Genomic DNA, 22,158 nt, shown 5'->3' with positions numbered 1-22,158 from the left:
TTCTGTGTTCTCTAAATGTGTCATAGACTCCTGTCCTAAACACAATCCATAGTGAAATCATGGCACCCTCTATTGGCAGACTCCAATACTGCATTACACCAAGGCTGTAAAACAGTTCCCTTCCCACTAACACTGTTAATAATAATCTGCAGGTCTGTAGAGCCTTTCATCTGAGGTCACACACATTAACACATCAAATAAGCTTCAAAACATCCCTGTGAGTTAGGTGAAGGATAGAGAGGGGTGAAAGCAACATGGCACACCAGCTCAAGGCAGAAATGAAGGAGGATAGTGTATGCCGCTGAAACTTCGGTGGGAATTTTATTAAGTAGGAGGTAATGACTTCGCTGGAATTTGGTGAAGGCACTAAACACCTCTACTCTTCTGAAAGGTGGCTGTGGGATTTTCTGATCACAAGTTGTCAGGGTCTCTGTCTCATCCAAGAGACAGTGCCTCCAGCAGTTCTCACTAAAACCATGTCAGGCTGCTGGGGCGGTAATGGGTCAGCTAGCCCTGAGATTGCCAGGCACATTGCCAGGCACACTTCTTGCACCACTCTGGATTCTCCTTGGATCTCTCCCATTCAGGTCCTTACAAGGCCCCACACAGCTTAATTTGTGCACTCTGACCAGATCTCAGCAGAGGGTTGTTAGCCATCCTCCTTAGGAGAGTGAAATTTACTTCCTGCTTGCAGTTACCAGGAGAAACCTGTCCTAGATTTCACTTCAGATGAGGAATTCACTCAGGGTGCACAATGATTTTCCCTAGAATTCATTGAAAACCCAAGGAAGTGTCTCTTGATTGGGGATTGCATTTCCAGGTGGATTCTAAAGCATGCAGAGCTAATACTCTTTGTTCCAATCTCCGGTCTTCCAGAGTGTTTGTTCTCATCCTCATTGTCATCAGTATTCTCTGGATTCCCATCATTCAGATGTCCAACAGCGGTCAGCTCTTTGACTACATTCAGTCCATAACCAGTTATCTGGCCCCACCAATTACTGCCCTCTTCGTCCTGGCAATCTTCTGCAAGAGGATCAATGAGCCCGTAAGTGAGGAATCAGTGACTGGGCCAGCCTGAATAGTAGTACCACCTCAGGGTGTGTGTGGGTGTGGGTGTGGGTGTTTGTGTTCGTGTTCTTAGTAAACATTCAAGTGGGTTGCTTACCACTAACTGGAACAATTAGAAATCAGAGGAGTTAGAACTGGTTCCAGTTGTTTGGGATTAACAATAAAATGATTTTAAACAGGAAACTTCACAGGACAGGATGGTTGGGGGACTGGGACTGATCTATAGAACCTTTCATCTCTAGGTCACCCATTCAAACACAGCCCAGCAAAGCTGTGACTATCACCAAGTGGCTTAGTGGCATGAGTTAGTGGGCCTTACGCCTGTTTCTATTGGATGGGTGTCAGCTTCGCAGAAGCCACCACGACTCGGGCTAATTGGCAGCCTCAGCAGAGGGGCCATGGAAACTCAACTAGCTTTGTACTCCTAGAAGTGGTCCCTCTAGGTCTAAGTCAGTGAGGGGCAAACTTGCACTCCCATTGTCTGTGCTGTAACTGCTCTAAGTACAGAGAGGGCCTTAGGCCTAGATCTTCAAAGGTACCCAGGTTCCTAAATCCCATAACTTTGAGGATCTGGCCTTAGTCTCTAGGAGACAGATCCTCAGCTGGTGAAACTTGTTCTAGCTCCATTGAAGTCTGTCCATCCAGCACTTTTCACGAGCTCGAAATTCATTTATAAAACACCTACCATGTTTGGCTTCCCTCCAGTCCAATATGCAGAGGTGGAGACTCAAACTTCTACCATTCCCTTGTGTCTCTCTGTGCCCTCTTCTTTCCACTGTCAGCAAGAAGGGGGAGCATCACTGAGGCTGTTTAATCCCATTGTTTTGAAACTTCCACTGGAGCCTGGTTCTGCTCCAGACACAGGCTCAGCCTTTGAGGCAGGAGAAACCCCATAAAGGATTTCCGACTCTATTTCCGACCCTAGCTCAGGGTCCCAATTATTTCTGGAAAATCAGACCTTTTTGCTGGACCCCTTGAAAACAAGGTGGAAGTGAAAAAGAACCCTCCCTCCCTTTTCCAGTGACAGCCCCATATGAAGCTCAAACCATCACAGAACATAGCATATCAGGGTTGGAAGGGACCTCAGGAGGTCATCTAGTCCAACCACCTGCTCAAAACAGGACCAATCCCCAACTAAATCATCCCAGCCAGGGCTTTGTCAAGCCTGATCTTAAAAACCTTTAAGGAAGGTTTCTTTCTAACCTTTCTTATGGTTTGGTCTCTCCCCCTTTATGGTGTGGCCAGAATCAAATGTCTCCCCCTGGGAAGGACTGCAGAGTTACCCCTGTTTCTGAAGCATGTGGGGCGGACACTGTCTGAGACACGCCATTGGACTAGATGGACCAATGGGTCCCAATCCTGCAATGAGATGAACCTCAGTGGAACCTTGCACCCACAGAGAGCCTCACTGAAATCAATGGAAGGACCTTAGCTCAGTCGGGTCTGATGTGTCTGTCTTGCAGTTGGGGGAGTGGGGGATGTGTGGATTACAAGTTCTGAGGGCCATTGAAGGTATCGAGCAAGAATGAATTCCCCTCCCTTGCTGTCCTGCTCTGTTGACTCCATCCAGGAGACAAAGCCCTGGCTGGGATGATTTAATTGGGGATTGGTCCTGCTTTGAGCAGGGGGTTGGACTAGATGACCTCCTGAGGTCCCTTCCAACCCTGATAGTCTATGATTCTATGATTCTATGATTTTAAGGGATCATGCCCAGAAAGGGACTATAAAAACCCCACACACAAAGATGCTTTCAATGATCCCTCACTTCCTTATGCATCTCTTCCCATGTTTTCTTCATAGGGTGCTTTCTGGGGCCTCATGTTCGGGCTGGTAGTGGGTGGCATTCGAATGATCATGGAGTTTTCCTATGGGGTGCCATCCTGCGGCGAGGAGGACCCAAGACCAGCTGTCCTAAAGGATGTTCACTACCTGTACTTTGCCCTCATTCTCTGCGTGCTCACGGCCATCGTCATTATCCTGATTAGTCTCTGCACCCCACCAATCCCAGAGGAAAAGGTAAGCGGCTCTCCAGTTCAAACCTTGCAAGCCCCTCCCCACCATAGGGTCCAAGAGGACTCTCTGATCTGTACAGGCCTGTCTCTCCTATTGCTCAGGTCTCAGGGCCTATAATGCACATCTACAAAGAAGCACCTTTCCCAAGCCCTGCTGTTTTCCAGGGCTCAGAGAATTAACACTGCTTGGAGCTCAATGAACTACTGCAATGGAGTGTGAGTTCCCATGCTGTGTGTACAGCTCTGCACACACACACCACAGCACATCATATCTGGGAGAGAAGGAAAAGAAGTGGTGGGGGGGATCATATTACAGTGTGTTGCTGAGAAGGAATTAAATGGATCTAATTGAAGCTTCTGCCCTATTTCAGCAAAGCCCCCATCAATCTTGCAAGCAAACAAGATTAATATCTTTGCAACGCTGGCATTTAGAGAAATAACATTCCAGCCCAATGTAATCTAAATTACATTTAACAACATAGTGTCACGGGACAGAAGAAAGCAACTTTCTTTTACTTACTGTATTAAAACAGAACTGTGCATAAAGGCTAAGGTTTTATTGAGTGTCAGCTTAAAGAGATACTGTCAAGTAGTTTAGGGTCTAAGGAGGTTTGGTTTACTGAGCGGTTGCATAAAAATTGGGGTCAGGAAAAGGAAAAAAAACATCAAGTGCAACCATGTTCCATGAGTGTTTTTTTAAACGAACTTCTGAATGGGGTCTGGGATATAGAGATTATCTGGGCCACTTGTAGCCCTGGTGTGTCTCCATTATCTTCAATGGAGTTAAGTGGGGGTGAATTTGATCCCATGTGGAGGAGGATAAAATGACCTTCATAGATGCCAAGGCCAGAAGGGACCACTGTAACCTCCTGTAGACCGCAGGCCGTAGACCTTCCCCAAAATAATTCCGAGAGCAGATCTTTTAGAAAAACATCCAATCTTGATTTCAAAGTGGTCAGTGATGAAGAATCCACCCTTCTTTTCTCCATGCCTGAGTGTAAATCCTGCCAGGATTTATGGCAATTGTGCGTGAGCAGCGAGTGAATCAACCCGATGGGCTAAACGGTAACCTTACAATCTGCCCCGCGTAAGGGGCAGTGCCCTGAGGCAGGAGCAGAGCAGAGCAAGAATGGAGCCCGAGGGAACACGGGGCTGGCAGGGGCCATTTCTAGCTCTAGGGGACGTACCCACACTAGTTAGGGCACCAGAACTAGAAGGGCAGCTGCGGCAGGGCGAGCAGCAGGAGGGACTGACCGCCCAGGTACATCCCTACAGCTTCGGATGGGATCGTACTTACACTTCTATTTTTAGCGTGTCGTCTCTGGCAGAGCTAGCGCAGTCTCCTCCATCTCCAGCGCAGCTCTACCCTCTGAGTCCCAATTCCTCCCTGTCCCTCACTTCCTCACCCCTTTGCTCTGGAGCCCTTGTGGTTGCTCCCCATTGTGCACCTGGCCAGCTACTCTGGCCGGTGAGTAAGGGGGCAGTGCAGACAGGGCTCTTCCTTCACTGCCCCCCTCGACCCTGTTGCTCACCGTGGGAATCTAGGCTGCAGCCAGTATAACAATGAGTTGGGAAATTAGCGGGGCCTCTGCCTGGCTGTGACACTCGATCCCTAACTCGTTTCATTCTCATCTCCACTGACCTCCCCTGGGATGGTGAATCTTCCACCCAGTGCCTCCTCCGATCCCATGACATGGCCCTTGTGACATTCCCAGAGGTCTGAGTCAGCGGGACTCGGCCAGGGCAGTCCGGTTGGGTTTCACTGGGATGGGTGGTGGCCCAACAGCCCTGCACAGGGTCGACTGGTTCCCTACGTTATCCCACCCCGGTGCTTCAGGGGCATTCAGAAGGGAGCTTTTTCCTGTCAGAGTCAGTCTGTGGGCTATGTGCTGGGACTGGGCAGGTGGCATGGGAAGTGTCGACAGAGATGGAGTTGCCTGTGCGATGCTCACTGAGCCGAGATCACTGCCTGGACATAGGCCATAGAGCAGTATTCGGATGATAGTGACTTTTGGTTACTGCAACCTGGCTTCAGGGGGATAGATTCTGCAGACTAAATAGGCTGGCCAGGGCCAGCAGCTGGGGGACCCTGCAGCTACCACTGCCCAGGCGAGGGCACCCCGCAGCAGCCCAGCCCCAGGGGCAGGGGAACCCTGGAGCTCCCAGGCATTGCATCAGAGGGGGACCCGGGAGCCCCAGCAGCAGTGGGTGCTGACCCCACCTCTCCCTTTTGTCAGCAATATTTTTAGTGAAAGTCAGGGACCGGTCATGGGCTGCCATGAATTTTTGTTTATTTCCCGTGACCGGTCCCTGACTTTTACTAAAAATATCCATGACAAAAACTTAGCCTTAATTATATAGCTTAACGTGCTTTTATTCAGATTCTTAATTTGGACATTATGTTGGAAAATTATGCATTTTTTATTTGCTAGATGATGGTTCATTTTTTACTTGTGATTTGTGTCAAACAATATTTGGATGGAACTTCAGATTCAGTTAAAATGCTCCAAACCGGCATTTTAAATTTTGTATTATTATTAATTTGTATTATAATGATATTTTATTTGTTATTTATTATTAAATACAGCTACCTTACATGTGCTGGATGCGTACGAAAAATGTTTTTCAAAACATGGTTTTGCATTTAAAACTAACTACTTTATTCAACAAAGGCTGCATTATCAGTAGTTAGGGAACTGAACTGATTATTTCTTGCCACTGTATCCTTTAAGATTTTAGAACTAGCTGATCTGGTCCTCTCGCACTTAGTTTTTATTCACTGATTGAAAGAGACACACAGGTTTTCCTTGGTTTTTTAACTTTGATTGAACCAGTCACTGAACTGAGCTAGCTGAATAAACTGAGATGAAGAAAATATTCTCCCTGCGTTTGTAGAAAAGGCTACGGCTGCCAAAAGCTGGTTTCGCACTTCATACGCTTGTTCCATGTTCTTAGCCAGTGACGTCCACCAGATATGCTTTAAAAGCTGGCATGTATACGACTCAATGTTATTATTTTTTGCATTCAATTTAAACATTTTAATAGAGTCATGACAAATTTCGGCCTTAACACAGGTTGTCATTATTTCAAATTTCGTTTTAAATAGGTTGGTTTTAAAAAAAATAAAAATAAATCTGTATTTAATTTAAATTAAAAAACAATTTGGAAACCTGGATTTTTAAAAATATTTTATTTAAACATTGATTTTTTTTATGCCCCCTGCCTGGCATGGGTTTGAACCGATAACATTTTTTAATGTTTTTTAATGTTTTTAATAAAGTAAATACTAATGGAAACTGTGTGATCATGGGAGACTTTAACTTCCCAGATATAGACTGGAGGATGAGTGCTAGTAATAATAATAGGGCTCAGATTTTCCTAGATGCGATAGCTGATGGATTCCTTCAGCAAGTAGTTGCTGAACCGACTAGAGGGGATGCCATTTTAGATTTGGTTTTGGTGAGTAGTGAGGACCTCATAGAAGAAATGGTTGTAGGGGATAATCTTGGCTCAAGTGATCATGAGCTAATTCAGTTCAAACTGAACGGAAGGATTAATAAAAATAAATCTGCAGCTAGGGTTTTTGATTTCAAAAGAGCTGACTTTCAAAAATTAAGGAAATTCGTTAGGGAAGTGGATTGGACTGAAGAATTTATGGATCTAAAGGTAGAGGAGGCCTGGGATTATTTTAAATCAAAGCTGCAGAAGCTATCGGAAGCCTGCATCCCAAGTAAGGGGAAAAAATTCATAGGCAGGAGTTGCAGACCAAGCTGGATGAGCAAGCATCTCAGAGAGGTGATTAAGAAAAAGCAGAAAGCATATAGGGAGTGGAAGAAGGGAGGGATCAGCAAGGAAAGCTACCTTACTGAGGTCAGAACATGTAGGGATAAAGTGAAACAGGCTAAAAGTCAAGTAGAGTTGGACCTTGCAAAGGGAATTAAAATCAATAGTAAAAGGTTCTGTAGTCATATAAATAAGAAGAAAACAAAGAAAGAAGAAGTGGGACCGCTAAACACTGAGGATGGAGTGGAGGTCAAGGATAATCTAGGCATGGCCCAATATCTAAACAAATACTTTGCCTCAGTCTTTAATAAGACTAAAGAGGATCTTAGGGATAATGGTAGCATGACAAATGGGAATGAGGATATGGAGGTAGATATTACCATATTTGAGGTAGAAGCAAAACTCAAACAGCTTAATGGGACTAAATCGGGGGGCCCAGATAATCTTCATCCAAGAATATTAAAGGAATTGGCCCAAGAAATTGCAAGCCCATTAGCAAGAATTTTTAATGAATCTGTAAACTCAGGGGTTGTACCGTATGATTGGAGAATTGCTAACATAGTTCCTATTTTTAAGAAAGGGAAAAAAAGTGATCAGGGTAATTATAGGCCTGTTAGTTTGACATCTGTAGTATGCAAGGTCTTGGAAAAAATTTTGAAGGAGAAGGTAGTTAAGGACATTGAAGTCAATGGTAAATGGGACAAAATACAACATGGTTTTACAAAACGTAGATCGTGCCAAACCAACCTGATCGCCTTCTTTGAGAAAGTAACAGATTTTTTAGACAAAGGAAACACAGTGGATCTAATTTACCTAGATTTCAGTAAGGCATTTGATACCGTTCCACATGGGGAATTATTAGTTAAATTGGATAAGATGGGGATCAATAGGAAAATTGAAAGGTGGATAAGGAATTGGTTAAAGGGGAGACTACAATGGGTCCTACTGAAAGGTGAACTGTCAGGCTGGAGGGAGGTTACCAGTGGAGTTCCTCAAGGATCGGTTTTGGGACCAATCTTATTTAATCTTTTTATTACTGACCTTGGCACAAAAAGTGGGAGTGTGCTAATAAAGTTTGCAGATGATACAAAGCTGGGAGGTATTGCCAATTTAGAGAAGGACAGGGATACCCTACAGGAGGATCTGGATGACCTTGTAAACTGGAGTAATAGTAATAGGATGAAATTTAATAATGAGAAGTGTAAGGTCATGCATTTAGGGATTAATAACAAGACTTTTAGTTATAAGCTAGGGATGCATCAATTAGAACTAACGGAGGAGGAAAAGGACCTTGGAGTATTGGTTGATCATCGGATGACTATGAGCTGCCAATGTGATATGGCTGTGAAAAAAGCTAATGCGGTCTTGGGATGCATCAGGAGGGGTATTTCCAGTAGGGATAAGGAGGTTTTAGTACCGTTATACAAGGCACTGGTGAGACCTCACCTCAATACTGTGTGCAGTTCTGGTCTCCCATGTTTAAGAAGGATGAATTCAAACTGGAACAGGTACAGAGAAGGGCTACTAGGATGATCCGAGGAATGGAAAACTTGTCTTATGAAAGGAGACTCAGGGAGCTTGGCTTGTTTAGCCTAACTAAAAGAAGGTTGAGGGGAGATGTGATTGCTCTCTATAAATATATCAGAGGGATAAATACCAGAAAGGGAGAGGAATTATTTAAGCTCAGTACCAATGTGGACACAAGAACAAATGGATATAAACTGGCCACTAGGAAATTTAGACTAGAAATTAGACGAAGGTTTTTAACCATCAGAGGAGTGAAGTTTTGGAATAGCCTTCCAAGGGAAGCAGTGAGGGCAAAAGATCTATCTGGCTTTAAGATTAAACTCGATAAGTTTATGGAGGAGATGGTATGATGGGATAACATGATTTTGGTAATTAAATATTCATGGTAAATAGGCCCAATGGCCTGTGATGGGCTATTAGATGGGGTGAGATCCGAGTTACCCAGGAAAGAATTTTCTGTAGTATCTGGCTGATGAATCTTGCCCATATGCTCAGGGTTTAGCTGATTGCCATATTTGGGGTCGGGAAGGAATTTTCCTCCAGGGCAGATTGGAAGAGGCCCTGGAAGTTTTTCACCTTCCTCTGTAGCATGGGACATGGGTCACTTGCTGGAGGATTCTCTGCTCCTTGAAGTCTTTAAACTACGATTTGAGGACTTCAATAGCACACATATAGGTGTGAGGTTTTTTTTTGTAGGAGTGGTGGGTGAAATTCTGTGGCCTGCGTTGTGCAGGAGGTCAGACCAGATGATCACAATGGTCCCTTCTGACCTAAATATCTATGAATCTATGAATAAACCGTGTGATGAAAGGGCTTCATATCTCCTTACCAGGCCCAACCCAGCTAGTACCACTGGAAGGCAGTGTGATGCATTAGAGAGAGCTCTGCTTGCTGCTCGGCTCCTTTGTAAAATGCGTCGAGATCTACTGAGGAAAACTGCCAGATAAGAGCTAGGAATTATTATTATTCTGTCAAGTGAACTAAAAAAGACATGCCACCAAAAAGCCCAAGAAAAATACCGACAAGTCAGACTCTCAGCTCTGGTGTACATTGGCATAGCTGCATTGATTTAAAATACTAAGACCAGCACTTCAGTGAAGCTATGCCGATTTACACCAGTGGAGGATGTAGCCCAGCCACCTTTAATGACTCAGTGCTTTACACCTAGAAGGGGAAAGAGCGATTTGTAGCTGATGTTGGAGTGGTACAGTTAATGTGCTGAGGCTTTAAATGAATTACAATCCAAGAACTGCCAGCAGTAGCATTTCTCCCTGCTGTTTTGGACACTCTCCCATCCCTGAGGGTGATTGATGCTGTGCTGGGAAACAAATATGCAAAGAATTTGTTTGGTATGCTCCGAAGTTCATATGTCTTCATTGTAGGCAGTCCATATTGTGTCACGCCGTCCTTGAAAACCTTGCAAAAGAGCTTACAATTAAATTTGAGACGGTGAAGCTGAAATGCAACTGTCAGGTGCCAGATGGCATTTTGGAACAGAAGGATTTATTCTCACTTTGCCGACTTCTCTCAAAGTCCCTCGGGCAAGGAGAACGTGGGGGAGAGGGGTCACGGAGGGAAGGAAATGGTACAGTAACATGGCAACGTTCTGCAAATGAACAGGGCCACCTGGGCTGATCGCCTGCTACACTCCCAGGGCCTGTGCTTGTCTAGAGGCCTAGTGCACTGGGAACTTCAACTGTTCTGCTCCAGAGAGTGAGATTGATACATTAGATGGCTTGTTTTCCAAGTTGCTGAGTTCCCACAGTGCCAGGTGCAGCCAATGGGAGCTGGAAATGCTCCTTTCCTCTGAAAATCAGCCCTTCAAAAGTGTGCAGAGGAGACACGGGCTCAGACTAAAGTCTGGGATCCAAATGCTCCCAGATTGGAGGTGTATAGACCAGCTTTCACAGGAGAGATTGAGCGAGAGATCCCTATGAGAACACGCTATAGCCCAGCTGTTAGGGCTCTCGCTTGGGAGACCTGGGGTCAAGCCCCTCCTCTACATTTGGCAGAGGAAGGATTTGAACCCAGGTCTCCCCCAGCCTGGGTGAGTGAGCTAACCACTGGGCCGTTGGGTATAAGGCAGGCACTACTAACTCCTCCTTGTTATTTGTGAGACAGGACTGACCTAACTCCCAGAGAGGGTTCACAGTTGTGAATCCTAAGTGGAGGGAGGCACCTTCTGGTAGGCGCCTAACTCCCTTTGAGGGCAGGAGCTTCAGTCATGCCCCTCTCCTCAGCATTTCCTGTTGGCTAGCTTAAGCAGTTTCCTACTCAACTTGTGCTGGCTTTTGTGAATCCCATTCTTAGGCACCTAACGCCCTCCATGTCGTGTGTAGGGAGCCTAGGTGTCTAACATGGGGCTGCAGCTTCCACCAAGTGGCAGGGGGCCTAAAAGCAAGGCACTGCAACACTGAATCTAGGTCCCCTGAGCAGATCTAGACCCTGCCGCGATGCTAAAACAACGTGCTCTTTGTAGCTCTACTGATTCATGCCCAGCTTCCAATCAGAAATACCACCTGCCTTCAGTATTCAAGTCTGTTCTCTCTGCATTCCAGCTCTTCTGCTACACCCAGTCTATGGAGTCAAATACTGTCCTAAAGTCCATGTAAATTATGCTGCTGACTTTCCCCCGTCAGCAGTTGTTGGTTTGGGTTTTTTTTGCTTACTCCAAAATAGCTGCCCTGTTAGACATGATCTCCCTTTAGTAAATCCCTGCCGACTGAGCTTAATGAGATTACAGCTCACTAGATATGCCACTGCTGTGTCCTTGGTTTGTCAGTGTTGAAGGCAAGCTGCTGCAGTTGCAGTTTTTAGGACATTGCTGGGCATGTAGGACACACGATAAGGCTTGTCCCCAACATGACAGCCTGTCGACAAGCTCCTGAGTGTAAAGGTGAGAGGTGGAGGAAGAATTGGGGCTCAGGGAAGCAGGGGAAGGCATTTCATGGCAACACAGCTAAACCTGAAAGGGAACATTTTCAAGGCGCCTAATTCCAAATGACTGGCCATGGGAGTTAGGCACTGAACTCCCATTAGTGACTTAGCAACTCTTGCCCCTTAAAAACTTTACTTCTGAAAGTAAAGTTTTTTGGGGGGGAGCACGAAGCTCAATGCACCTTGAATATCTAGGCTCTGCTCTGTAACTTCCCCTTCCTTCCCCTCTCTACCGAACTGGGTTTCCGCCCTTCCCAAAAAATTGAGAATCAGATTTCTGAAGTGTTCAGCACCAGCAGCTCTCCACAAAGCTTCGCTTTCATTTAGGCAGGGAGGTAAAGGTCAGGAGTGAAATCTTGACGTCAAGGGCAAAACTCCCATTGACTTCAGTGGGGGGGCCAGGATTTCAGACACACACACCCTCCATCCCAGGCTTTCAAAAGAGGTATATAGCATCACCAGAGCTCAGGCCAAAGGTAGGCTCTGAACTTGCACTGATTTCAATGAAAGTTAGGAGCCTACCTTTGAGGATCTGGGCCTTAGCTCCCAGTCTACCGAGTTCTTTTGAAAATCTGGCCATATTTTGAGGCCGAAATTGGAATGGGCCTGTTTTGAAAATAGGTGATTAGTTCTGAGCTCTTAGGAAAATTCTGGCCTTAATACATTAATTCCAAGAGAAAGCTCGTGCACAAGCAGCCATTTGTGTTTGGGGAGGAAGTGGGGGTGATGGGATCTGCATAGTTTCTTGAATTCTTTTGTGCTCAGAAACTTTGCAACATTCCAGTGACATTTCCTAAGTGATTAAAAAAAAAATCCTCAGTAAAGATGTGGATCATCAAATCAAAGTAATTTAGCAAAATGTGACAAGAAAGATTAGCCTTGCCTGATGCTCATCTTGGTTGAAAATGATTTAAATAAAGCTATAAATCTTCTGGAACATTTTGTGTCAGTTGGAAATTGCCATCTAGATTTTGCATGTTTACAAAAAAAAAAAAATCTACATTTAAACTGGTGATACTGTGTGTGCAACCCAATGGAGAACTTAATTTCCATGGAGGCAGAGAGGAGAAATCTGCTGTCGGGAGAAATGAGTGACTTTGCCTTCTCCTGAGCTGTCTGGCAGAAGAGCCGCTCCGATGGGTGTGGTTGGCCAGTGTCAGCTGCTCTCAGTGGCTTCTGTTCCCATCTCACAAACACATGGGAATTCAGCAGATCAGAATTAACTCCGCCATCTCTCTCTCAGTAATGTTACGTGGGAAGGGATGCCAGAGGAAAGCAGCAATTCCCTTCCCCCACCACACCAGGACAGAATGGGAAGGAAATTGCAAGTGCAAACACCAACACCTCCAGCTGGGAATAGGCTGTGTAGGGTATGACCATATAAACCACAATGTGTTGATAGTTAAGGACCCAGGTCCATTAAAATCCTAGCCCAGTTCAAGCCCCCACTGTGCATTTCCCTGGAAGGTCCAGACTTTTTGACTCCTGTGCTTACACACCACACACATGAGCCGGGCGTCCAGTCTCTTGCTACGAGCTGAGTGTTTTGGACCATCCTGGCATTGCCATGTGCTTCGAAAGGGAGGGCGAATGAGAGCACACATTTCTGGAGTCAGCAGCTGCTTTGCTCCTTGCTGAGGCAGGAGAAGGCCTCCCAGGCCTGCCAAAAGCCAGTGAGAAATGGGGAAGTGGCAAGTCCTAGGCTGCAAGTGTAAAACCTCCCGGCTTTTAACAAAAAGGAGGTGGGCAGACATCAGCTGGCTCTGTTGAAAGCAAGAGATTGCTTATCTGAATGTCTCTTTTGTTTGTGCCAAGTCAATGCACACGCAAAGTGCCAGGCCAAGATGCTGCTCTGTAAAGTTACAATGATGATGCAGCTTTCTCCTTTATCTGCAACCAATTCCTACCGGCTATTAGCACTTTTCCAGAACTTAGCACAAAATGCCAGGGTGCCTTGAATCCCTGGGTGCATATTGGGCCTGGGTGGGTGCCACAGACAGATAGGGAAGAGAGGACTCCGCCGCACCAAGTTGTGAAAGAGCAGTTGCAGCATCCTCTATGATGCCAACACTGCCACCCTTTTGCTGGGCATGGCCAGAGGGTCTGTATAGTGCCAGGTCCCTGTCCCGGTTGCCGACTTTCCCTGAGGCCTAGTGTGTCAGATATGGCAATTTCCTACAATATGGCTGGGAGATCTGACTGCCTTACATTTGTGTATTGTTGTGGGCCAAGGACTGTATATAATTCCGGGGGGGGCAGGTGACCTCTGTGTGTGTGTGAGAGAGAGAGAGAGAGAAAGAGAGAGAGAATTAGGCAAGTTGACTGAGATTGTATCACCTCCAGAGAGATCCCTCCTCCTGGGGAGGCTCACCTTTACTAGTTCAAACTGGATTCTACAGAGGCCAACAGACTTGTGGATTAATAGCCAGCATTTAAAGGGACACAGGATCTGCTTTCTGATGCAGCAAATAAGCAGGACCTTTTGTCCAAGGGCCGGGGGACCCCAAATCCTTAAGGAAGGGTTGGAAGCACTGATACCTACCAGAGCTTGTAGTGGGGGAGATGGTCTCTCATCAGTTTTCTAGCATGCATGTAGGTTCTTTTGTTGTTTCTAATATGATTTCTCTGTCGTGCTTTCACCTTAAGAATAAAATGTGCTTGCTTAGAAAAGGCTATGTGGTAACTTATAACTGTGGGCACATATGCTATTCGTAAGCCTTCAAATAGAAAGCTAAGTGCAGATGCTGGCCCAGTCAGCTAGTGTTGCTTGCTGGGAATAGCAGAGTGTAGATAAGGAACTGCGCAGCCTGGAAAAGTCCCGATCAGGAGGGAGAGACAGAGACAGGCAAGCCTCTGCCCAAGAGAGGTGATGGTGGGGGAACCAGGACCCTAGAGTGGGTGCCTTTGCTGGACCATGGGGAATACAGGTGAAGTTGCCCTACACTGGGACACCTAGGCTGTAACTTTATAATCTGCCTTGCACAAGGGACAGCACGTAGCCTTAGCAGAGAGTGGATTGTGTTTCCGGCAGTCCCACTTCCTCCCCACTGCTTTACTCTTGCCCCAGGGGAGGAGAGCACATAGCCAGCAAGAAAGAGGGGGAGGCCAGGGCTGGCCCCGCTCCCAGCCCCTCGCCCTCCACCCCCATCACAGCAGGGCATATTGTGGCTGGAGTCACAAGCCAGGCAGGGGATCTGAGGGACATTCTCTCTGTCTCTCCTATGTGCCCAAATAAGGGACCCTGAATGAACATGATGTTGTCAAGGTCTGTCTTGGCCCAGTGCCCTGGGTGTGGGAGGGGTAGAAGGTCCTGTCTCTGCCATGCCCTAGCCCGTTGTTGTTCCTTCCGTTGGTTGTTCCTTTGCTGTAACCTTGAGCTTCTGGACCTTTGTGCCTAGGATTTGGGCTTGGTTCCTTTGACGGGGTTTCACTGTGAAAGGTCATTCCATATCAGCAGGATTGAGGTGCTGGATACGGCTGTTGTCCCTTTGCATCTCTATGGAGAGCCAGCCGGTTGTGTTATTGTCCTGGAAGCCTGCTTCACCAGCAGTTAATAACCTGTGCTGTAGACCGTGATTTGGCAGATTGCGGGGAGGGGGGGAGAAATCAGCAACTTAATAAATTAAAGCTGAATATTTCCTGGCTTTAACTGGATCATATTTTGGGGAGAAGGGAGTGTCTGAGAAGGGGGCACCATATATGACTACAAAGTGTACTGGCCCTGCCTGCATCATCAACACATACATGTTTTGGGCCCCCAATCCAGATCTCGACCTGTACTGATCATGTAATTTCCCAAAGAGAGGAGCCTTCACACAAAGAGGTGTGCTCGTCTCAAAAGGATTAAAATGGCACAAGTCAACTGAAAATACAAGAACTGTTGGAAAAAAGGAACACAGATTTTTGTGAGGTCAAACCCTCTCCATTCTAATCACAGCTCCTGTTCCCAGCCGAGTCACCAGCACTGGTCTTGTCCGATGAACTGACAGCTGTTTAAATTGCTTTCCCTGTCTTGTTTTGCATCGCTGCATCCAGCTGGCTAGCCTGACGTGGTGGACTAGACACAGCAAACCTCCCGCAATTGACCTGGTGAGCTACAAGAGCGAGTCGGCGGAGGTAAATCCTTCAGTGGGCGAGAGTGATGGGGACGCGCCGACGTGGGAGAACACGGATTCAGGGAGCAAAGAACATGGAGGTAGGTTAGCTGGGTCTTCCAAATATGTGCATGTGTGGGCGTAGGGGACCTGGTCCAAGGCCCACCAGCACCCTTCCAGTGCCTTCAGTGGCATCCGTCCCATGGATCTGATGGTACCACGTTTGTGGCGGTGACAGCTACATGCTAAATTAATTTATCTTTGACCACCGCACCTGCACTCTGCCTGATACCCCATCCCCATCGGGTTTATTCTAACATTCCAACCTTCTGTTTCATTCCAGAAAGCTTCCATTTAAAACCAAAAAAACCCCCAACTTTCCAGAGACATGTTTCCTCCTTCTCCCCCGAAATGTGGAATTTCCCTCTCCCACATGGCCTCGGCCTCAGAGCCAGGTTCAAAAACAGCATTTTTAAACTTTAAAAGTATCCCAGCTTTTCTGGCCTGGCAAATCCCTGCATCTGCCAGGCCAGCTGGATGCAGAAACTTCCCAGCAGAGCCTGAGATGGACCAGTGACGGGGACCAGAGAACCACTGAGATAGACCAACCAAGTACTTACTTTTAAGCCCTAGAGGGCCTGAGATATGGACTTTAAAGCCAGGACATTTTTAGATGCAGACATGCCGCTTTAGGTAATTTGTTGAGGTTTTGGGGTGCCAGGACTTGGGGCACCAGGCTTCATCTGCGGGGTCTGGTAGCCCTCCCTGAAATAGCTCACACCCCCCCCCCCTCAGTTGAGAACCACTGATCTATACCATCCCAGACAGATGTTTGTCTAACTTGCTACTAAAAGCCTCCAATGATAGAGACACCAAAAGGTAATTTGTTCCAGTAGTTAACCAACTATTTAGCTTAAATCGCTCTTCACCCTCCCTGGTATTTACAGAGCGTAATCATAGTCCCTCTCAGTCTTCTTTTTGCTAGGCTATAAAAGCCAAGCTTTTTCAGTCCCTTCTCATAAGCTAGGTCCTCCATTCCCCTGATCATCCTCTTCTCTGCACTTGTGCCAGTTTGAATTAGTCTTTCTTGAACACGGGTGACCAGTATGGTACACAGTATTCCAAATATGGTCTTACCAGTGCCTTATACAATGGCATTAATACGGCCCTGTCTCTACTGGAAATGCCTCGCCAGGTACTTCCTAGGAGCGCATTGGTCTTTTTTCCACCTGCATCGTATTAGTGGCTCGTAGTCAGCCTGAGATCAACCCCCATACCCAGGTCTTCCTTCTCCTCTATCACTTCCAACTGACGAGCCCCCAGTTTGTATAATAAAATTCTTATTATTAGACCCTAAATGCATAATTGTGCACTTTGCACTGTTGAATTTCATCCCGTTTCTGTTACTCAAGCCTTCATGGTCACCCCGATCGTCCTGTCTGATGTTCCGATCCTCCTCCGTATTGACAAGGCCTGCCAACTGTATCAGCGAATTCCATTAGCACACTTCTAATTATTAGTTTATTAGAACGAAAATAGCCCCCCGCTCCTTCTCAACATGGTCAGAGGTTTCCTTTGGAAAACCATCCAAAATTTCAGGTGCACATTTTGAACCTAACCATCCTGAGTCCACAAAACTGGAGTTCTCGCAAGATGGGAACTCTCTCGTGAGATTTTTCTACATTTGCTTAGTCTAGACTGGCCATGCTTGAATTAGTTCTCGCCACAGCCTCAGAATGAAGAAGTGAGAAACTACAAAAGTTCTCCTCCATTTTTTGGAAATGGCGGCAGTTGGGATTCAAGTTTAGTGTAGCTGTTCACGGTGCTGATGTGGTTTCTTATCAATTCTTATTATACCTGACCCAGCTCATCTTTTTATAGCCTGACGTCTTGGTAATTTGGTAATTAGCAATGATGGGAAAGGAAATGAAGAACAGCTTATACAACAGTTTAATGAGGTTTTGGTAACATGTTTTTTCAAGCTTTTAAGGCAGGCTGCCTTTCAAAGCGTGGAAGGAACAGCAAGTGACAAGTAAAAGGCATAATTCACACAGCACTTCACGCCTGATAAACAAGCCATGAGTTCTGTGTCGGAGACCATGAAATCCTACAAGTTTTGTGGCGCTTGGTGGAAGTTGGACAGTGGAGAAATAAGAAGGGTTTTTATTCATTAAACAACAAATGCTTTATATGTCACTCGACTGGGCTTATTTAACCTCTTTGAAGGACAGATTTTCGTTGTCATTTTTAGTTTCATTTTAAGAATGCTGGGGCAAAGTAGGGCAGGTTGGATTTGGGGCCTGAGTACAGGGCTGGGATCCAGGAACATCTCAATCCTAATGGTGGCTGGGCCACTGATTTAGGACAACTGTTTTCCAAAGTGACCACTGGTTTTGGGATGCTCACGTTGAGATTCTTTATGCCTGATTGTCCAAGTAGCTGAGTACTGTAGCGTCAGGTCAGCTTCTGGGAGATATGGGCACGTGGAACTTCTTGAAATGGTTCAACCGGCGCATCCAAAAACGTAGGTGCGGAAAATCAGCAGCCACTTTGGCAAATCACCGAACCTCTTTGCAGCTCAGTTTCTGTACAACGTTACACTCACTTGGCTACCTCCAGCCCGTGAAAAGGACTGATTCATGCTTGCTCAGCACTTGGAACATATCAAGTGCTACTGATGTAATGTGCTATTTTCAATGTCCTTTCCTCTGGGTTTCAGCTAGCTTACTTGTGCTGTGAGGGTGAACAGGGCCGTGCTGTTTAACCAGCTTACCCGTTCACTTCCTCTGCAGCACTGACAAGGTCTGGCTTTTGCTCTGTGCTCTTAGAAGAGAACAACTTTTTAACCACAGTCATGGTCATTTTTGGACTATTAATTCCTCTGGTTGGGGTGAATCCTTTAATGCGGAGCCAGGGGCACCGGAATGTCCCTAAAAGTGGGGGGGTCCATGGACACCCGAACTGTGGCCCCGCCCCATTATGCTGCCCCTTCCCCCCTGGTCCTCACCCTCGTGTTGCCCCTTCCACAGAGGCCCCGCCTTCGCACCACCGCTTCCCTCAAGGCTCCGCCCTCACACTGCCCCTTCCCCCTGAGGCCCCACCCTTATGCCACCCATTCTCCCAAGACCCCGCCCTCACGCCACCCATTCCCTCCAAACCCCGCCCTCGTGTCGCCTCTTCTCCCCAAGCCCCCCTGCATCGCTCGCATTTACGGCCAGTAAAAAGTGGGTGGGCATACCCCTGCGCAGAGCCGTTCCTGAGCTGCAACCATTGGTTCCTGGACCTATCGTCAGCTGAGAGGGTGAAGCGTTCCCTTCCATTGCGGATGTGGCTCAGTGTGGCTGGTTTTCCCCCCGTACACCTCAAGCAGTAGTGCTGCATGGGAGATGTGCAGACAGGTGACATGGTGCATTTAGGGCATGGGACAGAGGTGAGGCGAGTGGAATACCCCAGCGTTTAGAATATGGGACTAATTCCCCCTCTCTGTGTGTATTTCCTACAGCAGTGAGCCCTCCTTGCTGGAAGAAGTTATATTTCTGGTTCTGCGGGATCTCCAGCAGCCCAGGACCCACACTGACCAAGGAAGAGAAAGCAGTCCTGGAAAGGAAACTCACCAGCATTGTGGAAAAGCCCTTATCAAAGATTGTTTGCAACATTAATGCTATAATCCTGCTAGCTTTTAACGTCTTTCTGTGGGGATACTTTGGCTGAAGACGGGGCTGCAGACAGTACTCGGCTGGCTTGGCTTTGATTTAGAATACAGCAGTAATGCTTAGAGACCTCAAGCAGGTCAGGACCACATTGTTCTTGATGCCACACATACAGTAAATGGAATTCTCTGCCCCAAAGAGCTTACAATCTAGAAGACCAAACCTAGTGGGCAGGGATAGCATAGCATTTACCAGGGAGCGTTTTTATCAGGTAAAATCGTGTTTTTTGTCACCTAGGGAAAAATTAATTGGGCCCAGTTTATGATATTTTCTATTTTTAAAATTGTTTTACTATCACACACATCACACTTTGTTGTAGTTACATAGTCAAATTGCATTACGTAGTCAAATAAGGCACTCGATTTGGAGATTAATTTAGGGTTGTACAAATAAACAAGTAAAATTTCAGTGATCATAATACAAATATATGTAATGAGAATAGCGTCAGAATGTCTGTAAACAATTTAGTCTGGTGTTTTTTCCAGGAAGTTATAGAGGCCGTGACAACTTTCAGTTTTCTATATTCTATAACCCAAAGTCAAAAGCCTTCAGGGACAATAATGCAGAGTTGTAGCCATGAAGCATTAAGCAATCAGAAGCATGCAGCGCTGCAGACAACATGTCCAGGTCTGGCTGGCCACGGAGCCTGCTGTAGCAGACCAACTTGGATGCAGTGGGTAGACGGAACCTATTTCTCAGTTTTGAATGGATGTATCCAAAGTCTGAAAAGATTCATTCTATGCTTGCTGAACTGGCTGGACACCGATGGACTTGCACCACCGGTTTTGTGACATCAGGGGGACTCTTGGCATTCTTCAGATTTTTTTCCACCATACTAAAGGGGAATTTTTTTCCTTGTAGCGGATGAAAATGTCAATTTTAGCTACAGTGAGTCTTCTATGTTAAATGCAAGTAAATATGGCAGAAAGTCGGGATTTTTGCTCAGCAGCTACTGCTTGCAATTTCTTCTTGTTCCGAAGACACGTTTCTTGCCTGCGTATTTTGGCAGAAGGAGGTCGGCCAACATTTGTAATTGCCTCATGAAATCTCTTTGGTACGTCGGCTTTATGTGGGGCAAGATCTTCATTTATCAGTAGATCCGTCTCGTGTCCTTTTTAGAGTGTGTTAAGTGCCACAGAAACTGAATTGAATTGACTGATCAAGTTATTTGCTTCTCGGTAAATCCTTTGATTATTAATTTCACTGACCACTCTAGCTTGAAATTCCGCCTCTAGCTCACTCATAATCCTGAGATAATGTGGCCAATTTTTGAATATATGTTTCCAGACATGTTGTTTGACTGTTTCAGTATGTGTTACCAGGGATTTACAGAACCTGACAGTCTTTTAACCAGGCTCCAGGTGATTACGAAAATACTTTTGTAAATCGCCAACATGTTTCTTCAAAGCACTCAGTGTAAGGGCTTGTCCAAGTAGATTGAGCCAATGTGATGCACATCCATACTTAGCCAAAGTGTGGTTAGCTTGTTCCAAATCACTGCCCATACTTGGCATTTTTTCCTCATTGTCTGTCGGGTAGCTCTTAACACAACCATACCATTCGTTGCTAATGCCTTGGCTTCTCTTATCGGTGTAGCACAATACTTTCCAGTCTTCTTATATCAACTGCTGCTAAGGAAACCACAGTCAGCTATCACTGGGACAATGTGTACGTTATGCCAGCCATCCTGTAGTCATGGAACAGCTTTTCCATATAATTTGTTGTGTGCTTCCACCTTTAAGCCATCAGTAACTGCATCTAACCGTTTACCTGCTTTCAGCTGGGTGCTTTGTAGCCTGGTCTTAGGCAGCTGGTCAGTGCTTGAAAAAAGTGGATGTTCAGTCACTGAAAAGGGAATAGTACAGCCATAAAACAGCTCTGCAGTTTTCAGGGCTACCTTTTGTTTCAGTTCTGGCATTGTTTTCTTGACAAACATATGCATGTGTGATTGAAAAACTGTGACACTTCCTCCTCATTGTCTTTGGCTGATGTGGATCTGCCTTTCTCTTGCTGCTCTTGGCAACAGCAATGCACTATTATGGGTACCTTCTGTGGTTAGATGTTGATAGATGTTTGGCTGCGTGTGTTCCCTCTGTGTGCGACGCCAGCCCTGCGCAGACAGCTGGCACGGCAGACCTCAAGCGAACCACCCAATGACCACAAGATCCAGTAAGGGACGAAGGCACCCAGCCAGGTTTATTGTCAATGAAGCACGGTACTAGTATCCCGGACCACTAATACATGTATGCCCATAACAATGGACCGGGTTAGTGAACAGTGGGATTTTCCATTCCTGTGCCAGACAAAAATATTCCCTCTGAGATACATCTTTATACCCCGATACAAACAAGTTACATACTGCCCTTCTGACACAGTTAGTTACTGCCCCCTGACATAGTTAGTTTTACCCATTACCTTGCACACGTTGGTTCAATCAAAGCATTTCTATTATGTACTGTCATCCTGACCTTATCTTTTAGGAGGGGTCAGTGTGTTCCTGTTATCCTTGGGGAATGTTTTTGTACCATGCTTGATATCGGGATGTTCTGGTACCACTTGATATCAGGATGTATTTCTGTGAGTACTCTGTGACTTCTTAGGAATGTGTATTTCTACAATATCTCCTCTGTTCTTGCCAGATTCTGAGAGCAGGTCCTGCCTCATACCAAGCCTCTAATAAAAAGGCTTATATCTCAGGCTCTCTTCCTACAACACCTTCATCCTCAGAGTCTGATTCTAATACTCACCTATATTGTGGGGGCAATTAATGTGTCAGGCCTGAAATGAGTTACAGTGTGGGGGGCCCTCAGCCAGCCGGTATTGTGGGGCTTCCGGGGAAGGGGGTCACGCTCCTGTCTAGGGCTGCGTCATTATTTAATTACCAAGACTCCCTATTGGAAATAATGGTGCTTTAAAACAAAAATTTAAGAGGGTTTTTAGAGTGTCTGTTTCCTGCTGCTGTCAGCACTGGGATGGTGAATGAAGCGACTTATCCAACCTCACAGCTAAACATTCTGCACCCAGCGT

At 46.1% G+C, this 22,158-nt stretch overlaps 1 protein-coding gene across 2 annotated transcripts in view; it reads left to right on the top strand.

Moving 5' to 3' along the window:
- Positions 1-21,835, top strand: part of SLC5A9 (solute carrier family 5 member 9) — a 47,495-nt gene extending 25,660 nt beyond the window's left edge. The window contains exons 12-15 of one of the 2 annotated variants that reach the window (XM_027824032.3): positions 877-1,045; positions 2,869-3,084; positions 15,363-15,522; positions 18,927-21,835. In XM_027824032.3, the coding sequence (XP_027679833.1) occupies positions 877-1,045; positions 2,869-3,084; positions 15,363-15,522; positions 18,927-19,132 (751 nt within the window). In that variant the 3' untranslated portion in view covers positions 19,133-21,835. Of the gene's footprint in view, positions 1-876; positions 1,046-2,868; positions 3,085-15,362; positions 15,523-18,923 lie in introns of both variants that reach the window. The other variant, XM_037907247.2, reaches the window with a different exon arrangement.
- Positions 21,836-22,158: the final 323 nt, after the last annotated feature.

Source organism: Chelonia mydas, chromosome 8 (assembly GCF_015237465.2).
Source record: "Chelonia mydas isolate rCheMyd1 chromosome 8, rCheMyd1.pri.v2, whole genome shotgun sequence".
Lineage (NCBI taxonomy): Eukaryota > Metazoa > Chordata > Testudines > Cheloniidae > Chelonia > Chelonia mydas.
Note: the sequence above shows the minus strand (reverse complement) of the source record. Positions and strands in the feature narration are given on the sequence as shown.